The sequence below is a fragment of the Phodopus roborovskii genome, unplaced genomic scaffold (genome assembly GCF_943737965.1).
Source record: "Phodopus roborovskii unplaced genomic scaffold, PHOROB, whole genome shotgun sequence".
Lineage (NCBI taxonomy): Eukaryota > Metazoa > Chordata > Mammalia > Rodentia > Cricetidae > Phodopus > Phodopus roborovskii.
In genome coordinates, this window is record NW_026125708.1 from 551978 (window position 1) to 567130 (window position 15153).

Sequence of the window (15153 nt, forward strand, 5' to 3'; positions counted from 1 at the left end):
CAACAGTGCCAGCCAAAGTCAATAACTACTTACAAAATAATGAAATTAGACTTCATATCTCTCAGCTTGTATGAAAAATAAACCAAAATCCATCAAAGATCTCAATTTTAAACTGGCAACACTGAAACAAAGGGTAAAAACTTAAAGATATAATTACAGACAACAAATCTCTGAACAGGAAATAGCGAACGCATTGACAACAACAACAATAAATCAGTAGAATAAAAAAGTCTAGAGAATAGGGGAAAGTCTTTATCAGCTAGATAACATACAAGGAGTTAATATCTATAATACATGTTTTAAAACTTTAAAAGAAACAATTACTAATTAGAATACAGGCCAACAATCTCAAAAGACACTGTAGTGCTTTGGATAAGAATGGCCCTTATAGGCTCACATATTTGAATGTTTAGTCCCTAGGGTGTGGAACTATTAGAAAGGATTTAAAAGATTAGGAGGTATGACCTTGTTGGAAGAAGTGTGTCACTGGGGGTGGACTTTGTGGTTTCAATAGCTTATGTCAGACCCAGTCTCCCTCTCTGCTTATGGGTCAGGATGTAGAACTCTCAGCTACTCCACCAGCACCATATCTGTTGGGAATGCTGCCATGCTCCCTGCATTGATGATAATGTACTAAACCTCTGAACCTTTCAGCAAGCCCCCAATTAAATGCTTCCTTTGAAAGTGGTGACTTGGCGATGGTCTCTTAGCAGCAATTAAACAGTGATTAAGACTAATTCTTCTTAAAGGAAGAATTACAAATGGTGAATAAATATATATTAAAATGTTCAGCATCTCTATCCATCAAAGAAATGCAGATTAAAACAATGCTGGAATTCCATCTCACACAGTGAGAATTGGTGGCATCAAGAAAGCAATATGGGGAATGAGGAACACATACATACAACTGGTGGGAGTGTGTGTGCTGGTGAATCAACTATGAAAAGTAGTGTAGAGGCATCTATAAAACCCAAACTAGAATTTCCCTTTTACCCAGCTATACCACTCTTGGGCATAAACTAAAGGATTCTACATCCTGCTACATTATTTGTTGCACATCCATGTACACTACACCACTACTCATAATAGCTAGGCCCAGATATTCATCAACTGATAAATGGACAATGAAAATGTGGTACCTATACACAAAGGAATTTTAGTCATCCACAAAGAAAAATGAAATTTGCCAGGAAAATTGGATGAAAATAAAAACAAATTATTTTAAGCTAGTTAACCCAGGCTCAGAAAGACAGCTGCAATATTTTGCCTCTCATAGGCACATTCTTAGTTTCTAAGTGTAAACTATACCTACACCACAAGTGGAAGTAAATATGAGAAAAGGGCAGGAAACTAGAAAGAGACCCATGAGGCTGGGAAACAAAAGAGGCTCTAAGGGAGCAGGTAGGGAAGATACTAGAACAACGTGGGAGGGCAAGGAAAGGGGAAGCAAGGGAATGGTGGATGAGAATCAAATAAAATGAAAGTGTATAAAAATCTCATACTGAAACCTATTAATTACTTTGCAAGTTAATTTTAAAAATTAAAGATCAAAAGGCAAGGGAGGGGAGGAAGTGTCACAAGAACAAGGAAAGAAGATATATCTGACCCTAGCATTTCCAACATGAAAAGGAACTTGGCTCGGTTCTGCCTCTCATAGGGTTCCTAAACATTTACCTTCTTTGTGGTGAGCCACTGGTCGGGGAGCTTGTCTCTTTATATGGAAAGAGGGGGTCTTTGTGGGTCCAGAACCTGGCACAGGTCCATTGGTGGCCTTTGGAGTAGCCTTGATCCCTCCATCCTGCAACCTATATACCAGCTTCCCCACATCCACCTCTGGGCAGGGCTCTGATTGACAGTCAGAAACAGGTCTGTTTGGGGACTTTCTTCCAGGGTCCATTTCCCCACTTTTCTGAATGGATAGTTTGAGGTGCTGCGGTAGCTTTGGGGGATCCAGGTTGCAGGTGATTGTACCATTAGGAGTTTGATGCTGGGTTTCATCTGAAAAAAGTTGGTACAAAGAAGAAAGCTTAATAATGACCTTCAAAAGCATTTTGTTTTGATGCACATATACATATTTAACTTTGAAAATCTGTGCACATTTTCAAAATTATTATTATAGCATAGACTGACTACATCTCACAAGAACAGTCTCTACCCCTCCCAATTTGTATAGTCACAGGTCTCATTCAAATGAGGTTCAATTTAAGATTTTCATCTCACTTTTACCAACACAACAGAATAAACTCTACTATGCCAAGTTGCTTTATTCAAGGAGATACAATTCGAAAAGGACAGAGTGCCCAATCAATTGCATAATTTACTCTTTCCAAATAAATGCACCAACTAATTCTCAAGTAGTTCTTTCAAAAGCAATTTTTTAAGGTTCTTCAAATTTCAAGTTAACAAGCCTAACAGAATTTAATTTCTTTCTCCATCCATATAAAGATATCCTCAAATACCCAATTTATATTCTTCCTTTGGCCTTTGTGGTCCATAATTTCCTATGACCATTTAGAATAAGCTTTTAAGTGATTTTGAATATAGTTAAAGGTTCAAAGAACACAATAACAGCCAGAAAATGTTTTTCTAGAAAAATAAGCCCACAGATACATATTTAAAATTGTGAAAACTAACTTTAAGTTATTCGCTTTTTCCAGAAACAATCAACCAATACCCAGATTAATAATATATACTATGCATGTTATCACCTTCATTAATACTAGGAAACTTGAAATGTGCAAGTTGTAGATTTCATTCTCAATACCACACACACACACACACACACACACACACACACACACACACACACACACACGTAAATAAAACTGTATTAGAGCTCACTAGTTAAGAAAACTATCTGTGTTCATTTGAGAGGTGGATTCACCAATGATAACCCAGGGACCTTATTTGGAATGGTTTTTGTAATGAGATAATAGAAAAATTTAAACATTAACTAGAAAACTAATCTTAAGTAATCACTGTTTTATTTTCTTGTCATTTATCTATAATTATTATAGCAAACATTTTAAGTTAATTATTGAACTCTGGCTGAGAAATGGGTGGAGGGTATAAATGAATCAAAACTGTTCAGACAAACAATAGCTTGGAGGAGTAAAAAAATCATTCTTAGTAAGAATATATTCCATGACACTTACTGAATATTTACATGTAACAATAATCAATGAACTAGGAGACCATGCATTTCAAAGAGGGGCTATGAAAGGAGGAAGGAAAGGGGGAAATGATGTAAATACACTATAATCTCAAAAATGAAAGATAACTTCAAAACAAGAAAATATTTTAAAAAGCAAATAATAAGTTCAGTTTGTTTTGAACATTTATGATAAAAGATGTGAGAAGTTAGACATAGGTTTATGATAGTTTGGTGCTTTTCATTAAGGCTCAAATGTCACACTTAGGAATATGAAAATTATCCCTGGTATGTGGAAAGGAAGCCTTGTCAAATATATGTTTCCTGAACATCTACTTGGATTCAGTATGAAAAGTGGATTAGAGCAAACAAAATAGAGTTTGGAGACATATGGGAATGCTCATGACAATGACCTAAACCAAAATAGCACTAGTAAAGAAAAACAGTCTTTTTGCTGAAGAGCTAGGACAGATGTAAGGTATAGTTAGTTGCACACTCCCATAATCCTAGCACTCTGGAAGTTGATGAAGAAGGATTGAAAGTTCATTTCTAGTCTTGACCATCCACTAAGACCCTGTATCAAGAATAAAACAGATTTAGAATGGCCAAAGTTTTGATATAGAATATGAAAGAGTCTATTTGATGATGATATATACAAACAGAAAATAAATTTGGAAATTGAATATTTAGATGCTATTTGTCAAAAAAAGTGCTGAGTAGGATTGGTTCCTACATAGAATGGTGTTGCAGAAAATTTTAAGAAGTACAGTATTATTTTAGTAGGCACATGGGATTTAGGATGAAATGAAAGGATATAAAGTTGTTACCTTCTCAGCCCACAGAATGGGAAAAGATCTTCACCATCCCCACATCTGACAGAGGGCTGACTTCCAAAATATTCAAAGAACCCATGAAGCTAGTCACCAAAACACCAAAACATCCAATTTAAAAGTAGGATACAGAACTAAATAGAGAATTCTCAATAGAGAAATCTAAAATACCTGAAAGACACTTAAGATATCGCTTCATGAACATAACTCCAGTAGCACAGACACTGAGATCCTTCTCAAACTTGGAGGCTTCTGTAAGGCAAAGGACACAGTGGACACGACCAAACAGCAGCCCACAGACTGGGAAAAGATTTTTCACTAATCCTACCTCTGACAAAGGGCTGATCTCCAAAATATACAAAGAACTCAAGAAACTAGTCAACACAACACCAAATAACCCTATTAAAAAATGGGATACAGAACTGAAGAAAGAATACTCAATAGAGGAAATCAAAAAGGCTAAAAGACAGTTAAGAAAGTGCTCAACATCCTTAGCTATCAGGGAAATGAAAATCAAAACAACTTTGAGATACCATCTTACTCTTGCCAGAATGGCTAAAATTAGAAACACCAATGACAACTTATGCTGGAAAGGATGTGGAGAAAGGGGAACACTCCTCCACGGCTGGTGGGAGTGCAAACTCATACAGCCATTTTGGAGATCAGTATGGTGGTTCCTCAGGAAAATGGGAAACAGTCTACCACAGGACCTGGCAATTCCCCTCGTAGGTATATACCCAAATGATCCACATCCATGCAACAAAGACATGTCCTAAACTGTGTTCATAGCAGCATTATCTGTAATAGGGGGAACCTGGAAGCTACCCAGATGCTCATCAACTGAAAAATGGATAAAGAAGACATGGCACATTTACACAATGGAATACTACTCTGTGGAAAAAACAATGGAATCTTGAAATTCGCAGGCAAGTGGATGGCACTTGAAGAAACCATCCTGAATGAGGTAATCCAGGCACAAAAAAAAGGAACATGGTATGTACTCGCTCATATAGTGATTTTAGACCTAGAGCAAAGGATCACCAGCCTATAATTCACACCACCAGAAGAACTAGTATACAAGGTGGATTCTAAGAGAATCATATAAGGACACTCACAGAAGGGGGAAGATACAAGTTTTCTAGAGTACATGGGGAGTGGGGGGCAGTAAGTGGAGAGGAAACTAAGAGAAAGAGAAGGGAAGGAGGGGAAAGTGTGTAGGACTAAGAAGATTGAGTCAAGGTAGGAATAGACAAGAGGAAAAAGAGAGAGAGCGATACCATAAAAGAGGGAGCCATTATAGGTTTGAAGAGAAAACTGAAACTAATGACTGACTCCACCTAACAATTTGAGCAACAGTGGAAATGCCCTTCCCTGGTAATGAGATAGATGTTTAACTTATCCACCATTATGGACCCCACAGCTAGTCCCTGTTGGAAACAGAAGCAAATACCCACAACTAAACGCTGAGCCAAACTAGAATCCAGATGCAGAGAGGGAGGACAAGACCAGGTTGCAGAAACACATAGAGACAGCTGACCTGAACAAGGAGGAGCTAATGGGCCCCCAGACTGATAGCTGGGAATCCAGCATGGGACTGACTCAGACCCCCTGGACATGGGTCTCAGTTAGAGTGCAATCTAAGGGTCCTCATACAGTAGAACCAGGATGTATTCCTGGTGCACAAAAGGTCTTTGGGGGGCACATCCCCCATGGAGGGATACTCCTTTAACCTAGAGACAGGAGAGAAGTCCTAGTACCTACTCTAAATGACTAGACAGATTTAGATTACCCCTCCTGGAGGGCATCACTCTACATGTGGAGTTGGGGGGATGGAATGGGAGGGTGGTGAGGTGCATGTGAGGGTGGGAGAGAGGGAAAGTGAGAGGGAGGAAGGAAGGGAGGGAAGGAGAGAAAACTGGGATCGATATGTAAAATAAAATTTAAAAAAATATAAAAATAAAGAGAAATAAAGAAGCTCAAATGATAAAATTAAAAGGAAGGAAGGAAAGAAGGAAGGAAGAGAGAGAGGGAGAAAGTGTTCAACATCCTTATCCATCAGGGAAATGCAAATCAAAACAACTCTGAGGTACCACCTTACATTGGCCAGAATGGCTAAAATCAAAAACACCAATGACAATCTATGCTGGAGAGGATGAGGAGAAAGGGGAAAACTCCTCCATTGCTGGTGGGAGTGTAAACTTGTGCAGTCACTTTGGAAATCAATATGGAAAGTGGGACTCCTTTTACAACAAGATCCAGCAATTCCAATCAGGAATATACACAAAAGATGCACATTAATACAACAAGGACATCTGTTCATCTATGTTCATTGCAGTGTTGTTTGTAATAGCCAGAACCTGGAAGCAACCTAAATGCTCCTCAAGCAAAGAATGGGTGGAGAAAATGTGATACATTTACACAATGGAGTACTACTCAGAGTTTTTAAAAAATAACATAAAATAAAATAAAATAAAACAATGGAATCTTGAAATTTGCAGGCAAACAGATGAAACTTGAAGAAACCATCCTGAGTGAGGTAACCCAGTCACAGAAAGGCAAGCATGAGCCTTCACCCAGTAGCTGATGGAAGCAAAAGCAGGCACCAACAGCTAACCACTGAGCCATAATCCTGGAACCCAGTTGTAGAGAGGGAAGAGAAATGAGCAATGGAGTCAAGGCCATGCTAAAGAAACCTATAGAAACATCTGACCTGACCTAGCGAGAGCACAGGGACCCCAGTCATAAATCTGGGGAACCAGCATAGGACTGAACCAAGCCCTCCAAAAGTGGGTGTCAATTAGGAAGCGTGGGCAGTCTGTGGGACCTCTAACAGTGGAACCAGTATTTATCCCTAGTGTACAAAATGAACTTTGAGAGCCCATTCCCTATGTAGGGAAAATATTTCAGAACAGAAACACAGAGGAGGGCCTAGGACCTCCCCCAAATGATGTGACATACTTGATGATTCCCCATGAGAGGCCTCACTATAAATTGGGGAGTAGGTGGGGGTAGATTGTGGGTCAGTGGGGGGCATGGGAGGATGGAAGGGAAAGGGAACATGGGGACTGATATGTAAAATAAGATTATTTCTAAACAAAAAAGGAAAAATAAGTGAAATTAAAATAAAAAAATATACATAAAAATTGTCACCTTCTAATCTGGTGGTAGTTAGCTGGACAAATTACTTAGCTTCCCTGGGCTACAAATGGCTTTCTGAAGTTCAGGTACATGCCTCATACTGGAATATGGAGGGCTACATGATATTAAAGGTCCATATCCACTTAAGATGCCCAGACCGAAAAGATCAGACTATTGTAACAAGCACTGACCAGAATATAGAGAAATTTGAATCACCATTGTTTATTGTTGAGAAAGTAAAATGGCACACATGATTTGGAAATTAGCATGGCCATTCTGGAAATTTTTAACTTCAGACTAAATTTATGTCTCAACAATATACTCAAAACAACCAAAGTCAGACATTCACCCAACAATTTGAATATTCATGGCAATATTATTTATAGTAGCTAGAACACAAACACAACTTAAGTGTCCATTCACTGAGCTATGGATAAACATAATGTGGTATAGTCACACCCTGGAATATCATGTAACAGCAGAAAGTATATGCACCCCAGAATAATTTTCTAGCCATAAAAGACTATACAGAATATGAGCTACTCCATATGAAAATTTCAGGATAAATAAGTCTCTGTGGGATAGAAAGTATTTGCCAAAAGCTGGAGAGAAGGAGGAATTGGAAGGTTTCCTTTTAGGATAATGCAAATATTTTCACATAAGATGGTTGCACAAAATACACTTTACTGATATTTACTACTTAAAGGGGTATAGTATATGATCTAGGCATGATTTATATCACTCCAAAAATAAAAAGCATTGAAGTATAGACCCTAATCTCACTGAAGATCTGATACAAATCCGTCACCATAGAACATGGCAAAATGAATCCCTAATGGGGGAAGTGGCTACTTCAAGTTACTTAACAGGCTAGTGGCCAAAATGAAATTAGGCTTTAGGTCTACTGATACCCAGTTCATTCATTTAATACACTCATTAATTTGGCACTTATTATGTAGCAAATGCTGTGCTTGTGTAGGTTATAAAGAGCTAAAAAATGTTTCTGCTGGCATAAGGGTTTTTGGGGGAATACTATAAATGAACAAAGTTATTTCATAAAACATCTAATTATGGGGTTAAAAAAATAATCATTTGGTGATCCCATCCATTTTCCACTTTCTCTTCTTCTATGGAAGTGATCCCATAAACTAGATAATTGCTTTCAATTCAATCTCTCTCTCTCTCTCTCTCTCTCTCTCTCTCTCTCTCTCTCTCTCTCTCTCTCTCTCTCTCTCTCTCTCTCTCTCACACACACACACACACACACACACACACAATATGTATAGTAGGGATTGTTCCCAGACCTGGTGATAAAAATAGATCTAACATTCCTAGGGAAAAAGTACATACTAAATATGTCATCAAGTAGTAGCAGGTGACATGAATAAAACAAAGCAGTGTAAAGAGATAGGAAAGAAGAATTCTTTAACTTGGGTGCTGAGAAAAGGTCTCTACAAGGAGATGGCATTTGTAAACTTGAGACCCATAAGGAATACCAAGGCTCATGAAACTAGAGGAGAGGGAGCAAAGGAGACAGAAAGTACATAAAGAAAGTTCAGACAGATAAGCAGGGGTCACTGAAAACAGCATAAAAACAATTTTTATTCGAAACATGAAGAGAGGTCACTGAAAGTTTGGAGCAGAGAGAATGAGGTCATGTGCTTTGCATTTTTGAAAGGATGGACAATTTACTGGCTGCTCTGGAGAATGGATTAGAGGCAGTCAAGCAGGCCAGCACAGACAGCTGGGAAGGGATGGTACAGCTTCAGTGTGTGTGGTCCAAAGGGAAACTAAGGATTTAGCATGTGATGTGTATGCACAGCCAAGATGAATTGCTGATGGATCGAATGTGAGAGAAAAAGGACAACAGCCACCAGGAAAAGACCCATGTTCCTGATGCCAGTGTTCAGGTGCCTGGAGCTGAAAGTTCCTTAGAAGGGAGGGATCACCAAAGGAGCAGGGTCAGAAGCAACATAAACCAAGAACAGTGTTTTGAGCTGAGGAAAGAGTGTATAGCTTAATGATAGAATGATCACTTGTCATTGTACAAAGTCCTAGATTCCAGCCACAACTTTGAAAATAAAATACAAATCATGTTCTAGTTATCTTGAATTTCGAATTTTAGACGTCAGCAAATCAATGTGTGGAGAACAGTTCAACAGAGATTTTGAGAGAACAAAGGTAGAACAAATCCTATATTACAAAAAATCTGCAGCATTTCCACGATATTTGCACACAAGCAACTTAAGAGAGATGGTGTACAATAACAGCATAGGGAAGAGGCTCAAGATCTGTGGAGTCTTCATACATCAAAATTAGAAAAAGAAGGAAAAGCAGTAGTGGAGGATGAGATGAAATGTGAAAAACAAAGATTAATGTCCTGAAAGCCAAGTCCAGTGCTTCATGAAGAGAGGGGAGTGAACTGTCATACATTGCTTACCAACTCACAAGAACAGTAGAGTGCCTGGTTCAGTCATGTGGAGGTTATGGGGAACCTTGACATAAGTAGTCTGCATGGAGTGGCAGGGATCTAAGGCCCACTTTGGATAGGTGCAGTCTCTTCACAAATAATCATTCCATTGGATGCTTTCAATTTTTCACATAGCCTTATCTTTTTCTATCCTATAAGCTCCATGACAGTAGGGGCATGTGGTTAAATTTCATTTGGCCTCTATCAAATTACTTGGAACATGGCAGTTATTTAATCCATGGTAGCTGTATTTAAATTACATTCTCAGAACATTAGCAAGAACCTTGTTCACATACTTCAATGTACTAGAGTAACACACCTAAGAATAACTTGGATTTGTGGCTAGCCTTGCAAGGGATCATGTAGCTTCCATTACAGATCCACCCCAGCCCCATCTATTGCCAATAATCCCATTCCCTCATAAAATACAAACTATAAGCCTTGTCTCTCCTGACTGCTTGTAAGCCAAAGAACTTAGGAAAGATCTACCATTGTAAGGGAGAAATAGCCACACTCCCATTTCTGCTCTTCAATATTTTAGTTGTATGCAATTGTCATGGAGAAGGTAACCACTGACCTTCACTTTCATCCAGGGAAGAAGTATAGAACACTGTCTTTTCTCTCAGCAAACGCTTCGAGATTGTGATTGGTTTGTGCCTTCTTGCTGTCACCCGAGGTGGAGGCACTGGAGGTACTTGGCTGTCCTCAGGTGGACCTAAATATATCTGTAGAGAAGGAAGGGAGATACCCAGGAGATAATTAGGCAAGCTACTCACTGATGCATTCCATCACTGTAACTTGCTGATCACATGAATACTAAAGTGGTTAATGGGACTGGAAAAATTTTCTTGCTCCTTCTAACTACCAGCAAATGTTCAGGTGAATGCATAGAATTGAATCCCTCTGTGTGGAGAAAGAGAACAGGTTAAAAACCAGTAAAGCAAACCTAGATTTTATACTTACTACCAGTGAGACCTCAGAACTTTGAGCCTCAGCATCCTCTTTCAACTGGAATATGAGGATAACAGCAAATTCCCAATGGGTTTGTCAAGCTGCTTTGTTTGGTTGTAGGTGAGGGTAAAGGACTATTAAGCACACCCACGCATACATTAACATATATGTACTTAATAGTTCTAAAAGGACACTTAAGGATCTAGGTAGATTTGTCTCAATGCTGACGAATAAAAAGAAGAAACTTGGTTTTCACTCATATTATTTTGTTCTACTTCAGAAAATGTCATAATATGATATGTTTATTATTTTAAAAAATAGAAATAAAAATAAAATTGACAAGAAAATCCAAAGTGTCATGGATATATTTGGGCTGCAGGAGTACAAGAATAGCTGTGATTAGAAGTGTTAACATGTGGAATGCCTGTTTAAAAGTGGGAAAATAAACAGGAACATTGCATATTGCATGTACAATCAAAAGCCAACATATATTTCACATTTGAAAGCAAAAGAAAATAAAACAGTAGTAAGTGGATGAGTACTGGCACATAATTCTAGGTCATTCCTTTAACTTTGTTTCTCCTATCAGAGAATTGAAATAGCTAGCTAGCATTGTTGCGAGCTCTTGCTCCAGTACTGTAACAGTTACAAATATCCCTTGCTATACCTTATACATTGCCAGACCCTTTGTATTGACTGTTCAGTATATGCCGAGAACTCAGTTCTTTCTCCAACTATCCATATAGCTTGCTTGCTCTGTTTTGCAGGATTCCAATCAAATACACCCTTCTCACAAAGGTCTTCCAACTCAATATATCTGAACTTTGACATGCCTCCCTCTAACCAACACTTCCTATTTCTTCCTTCCCTGAATTTTTGTTTTTTGTTGTTTTGTATTTAGCATTTATCACTTTAAACATGCATACATAAATACTTATATTTAAACAAACATAAATTTTCACTTAGTTTATTTCCTGTCTCCTAACTAGATTTATTGTTGTTGTTGACTCCTCTCCATCATCCCAGTGTTAAAGTATGCTTTACTTTAACATTTCCTCACCCAGTATTCCTCTTACCATGTTCAGACCATATATGTTCTATTACCCTCCCTGCTCCTCTCCCTTGTAACCTTTGTCTCATCTCATGGGCTCCCTTTCCAGTGTCCTGGCAGCTACACAAAGTCACTCCCATATAAATGCACATCTTTAAAATTTTGCTAGGATCTCTATATGAAAGAGAATATATACTGTTTCTCTTTCTGAATCTGTGTTGCCTCAATGTGATATTTTCTAATTCCATCTATTTTCCTTTTCCTTTATTGTTGAACACAATCCATTTTCTTCATTCATTTATCTGTTGTTGGACAGCTGATTTCATTTCCTTGTCTCTGTGTAGAGAATAGCAGTGAATGAGAATGTGCAAGTATCTCTGTGGTAGTGTATAGAGACCTTTGGGCAAATGCTCAGGAGTTGTACAGCTGATTCATATAGTAGTTTATTGCTAGTTTTTGTGATGGCTAGTTTTATTTCAACTTGACACATGCTATACTCATCTGAGAAGAGGGAATTTCAACTGAGAAGATGCTTCCTCCATAGATGAGGGTTCATGCAAGCCTGTGTAGCATTTTCATAATTAGTGATTGATGGAGGAGGACCCAGTCCATGTGCCATCCCTGGGCAGGTGGTCCTGGGTTCTATTAGAAAGGAGGTTGAGTATGACATGAGGGGCAAGCCAGTAAGGAGCACTCCTCTGTGGCCTCTGTATCAGCTCTTGCCTCCAAGTTACTGACCTCACTTCTTTTGATGGTAAACTGTTATATAGAAGTGTGAGCAAAATAAATCCTTTCCTGCACAAGTTGCTTTTGGTCATTGTGTTTCATTACAGCAATAGTAACCTTAACTAAGACAGTTTTCTTCCTTCCCTCACCTTCCCTCCTCTCTCTCCTTATACCCCTCTCCCTTCCCCGGCCCAAAGCCTCCACATTGATTTCCATTATGGCTGTACTAGATTTTAAGCTTTATGATTTCCATTATGGCTGTACTAGATTTTAAGCTTTATGAAAGCAAGTCTACTATGTTTACCACTATGTCTCTGAGACCTGGTGGCCAAAAAATCAAGTACATTTCTAAAGATGACATACAAAGCCAAGTGCATTCTCGTCTAGAAAACACCACTTCAACTACTTTCTAAGCTATGCCAATAGGCCCTTATTTTCTTTCAGTCTGGCAGAAGAAAAAAAAAAAAAGGACAAAACCAAAGAGAAGAAACACATGCACTAATGGTTTCTGAGACATTGAGAAAGTAGCAATGACAGTTAGTGGCAAGCCTTTTGATCACTATCACACTTCAAATAGAAGAGAACTATCCAGTCAGCAGTGCATGAATGAAAGCCCAAGTGGAGCACAGCAGGGTCCTTGATTAGAGGTCGGAAGGGCAAAGAAATAAGAAGCAACCCTGGAAAATACCAGAGAGGAGACAGTTTCCCCAGTTAAAAAAATTTTAAAGTACTTCAGATTGAATGCAACCCCAATAAAATTTTGATAGAGATTTATATGCTTGTTCAAAGACATAGGAAAATGCAAAGGACTTAACCAAAATAATACCTTAGAAGAAAAATAGAACTGGAGGTCTGCTATTACCTGATTGCAGGCCCTATTATATAAATCTATGATAATCAAGACAGCAAGACACTGGCAACAGTGTTAAGATGGATCAATGGATATAGAAAATCCAAACAATACCTATATAGATGATTATATTTTTTCCCAGAAAGACAATTCAGTGCAGAAAGATTAATAATGATAATGAAATAATGGAAAAGTTGTAACAATGGGTTGTGAAAATCAGAATGTTAATCTATATCTTATACCAGATATAAAAACTAAAAACTTACACAAACTTGTTTCTATGCCAAAATTTATAGGCTTAAATAAAAAAATTCTATGAAATAGTCCTTCTGACTTTGGCATGAACAAAATTATCTTAGACACAAGCATTTATAAAAGAAAGAATTGAGAAGCTAAAACTGATTAATAAGAAAAGATTGATATATTAGTCTTTAACAAGTTAAAAAAAAGTGTAATTATGGCAAACATAAGCACAGGTTTAGTATCATTAGATTACAGGAAAATGCCAAGAAAAACTACAGTAAGATCCTACTTCATACTTAACAAAATGATGGATTGACATAAAATGTCACACTGGAAAGGATATGATGGAGTTGGAACACTGATGACTGGTAGGAAACACACACACACACACACACACACACACACAAGTGCATTGGGGCCTGGCTAACAAGTAGCTCAGTGGCAGAGTGCAGACCTAGCATGTGCAAGGTCCTGCATTGTGTCCCCAGCATCACAATACATGTTACAAATGGAGAGGACATTTAAAAAATCACATCTAAATGGTCATATAACTTTTGAAAAGACTGAATACATAAACACTCCCAAAGTGTTTATGGCCCAAAAATTGTGTGTGTGTGTGTGAGTGTATGTGTGTGTGTGTGTTTGTGTGTCTTTGTAAATAAATGAGAATTTCACTGCTTTTTAAGGAAAGCCAAATCACAAAATTACTTGGGAAACATTTTGACAAATTATGAAAACATTAAACATGTTTTTCCCAAATGACCTAAAGAAAAAAAAACATTAATCATGTAGTCTTATACACAAATGTTCATTTATGTGTAATGTTAATGTTCAGAGAAGCTTTACTTGTTACATCAAGGTACAAATAACTCTAAGATAATGAAATAATGCTAGATGGGAAGCCATACTATGCAGAAATAAAAGTAAGAAAGTAGAGATTTGTGCAATAGTTATGGTGGATAAAGAAATAAGAGAAAAATAACAGTACATACATACTTTCTACTACATGAAATCCCTATGGAAGATATGAATTATTATCAGGATATTTATGGTGAATACACAGGAAAAGAAAGTCAGTAAACTACATGTTTCCAATTATAGAATAATGGAAATGAACCTGTGTTGTCAGAAAGTGATCAGTGGTTTCCAAGGTAGGAGTTATGTGGTTGGAGGTAGAGGGAAGACCCGTCAAGGGCAGAGAAGAAAGTACTCAAAGAGACAAATATGCCCATTCTCTTAAAGGTGGTGATGATTTCAGAAATGATTAGATATGTCAAAATTTACTAAGTTGCACACATAGCAAGTGTGCTTCATCTTAAATATGTTATAATTCTATTACCCTGCAAAGCTGTATAAAATGCACCATATAATCTATACATCCCTCAATAGCTTCAAGTGTTTTTGTTTTATAACCATTTGCTTTGTAATACTATCTCTGGATTAAGATGTTAAAATATTTCACCATTATTTTTCTAATTACTGTTTTCCTCTTTTAACACTAGATAACATATTCCCTTCAAAGTCATTTTTGTGTCTTATGACAGAGATAATTCCACATTTAGCAAATATAACAGCCACATTTTCATATTATTAGCCTCTACTATAAACCAGAAAATCAATCCAATTATGCTTTTGTAAGAAAAATATAAATGGTAGGTAGCTATTATGAAAAATAATTCATCTAGAAAAAAGATTATATTAATACATTTAAGGTAAATTATGGGAAAATACAATATACATAAT

At 37.5% G+C, this 15153-nt stretch overlaps 1 protein-coding gene across 1 annotated transcript in view; it reads right to left on the reverse strand.

Annotated features, from left to right (window-relative positions):
* Window positions 1–15153, reverse strand: part of Ophn1 (oligophrenin 1) — a 333577-nt gene that overhangs the window by 18475 nt on the left and 299949 nt on the right. The window contains exons 20-21 of the mRNA XM_051178493.1: window positions 10167–10314; window positions 1675–1998 (exon numbers count right to left, since the gene is read on the reverse strand). Of these exons, the coding sequence (XP_051034450.1) occupies window positions 1675–1998; window positions 10167–10314 (472 nt within the window). The remainder of the gene's footprint in view (window positions 1–1674; window positions 1999–10166; window positions 10315–15153) is intronic.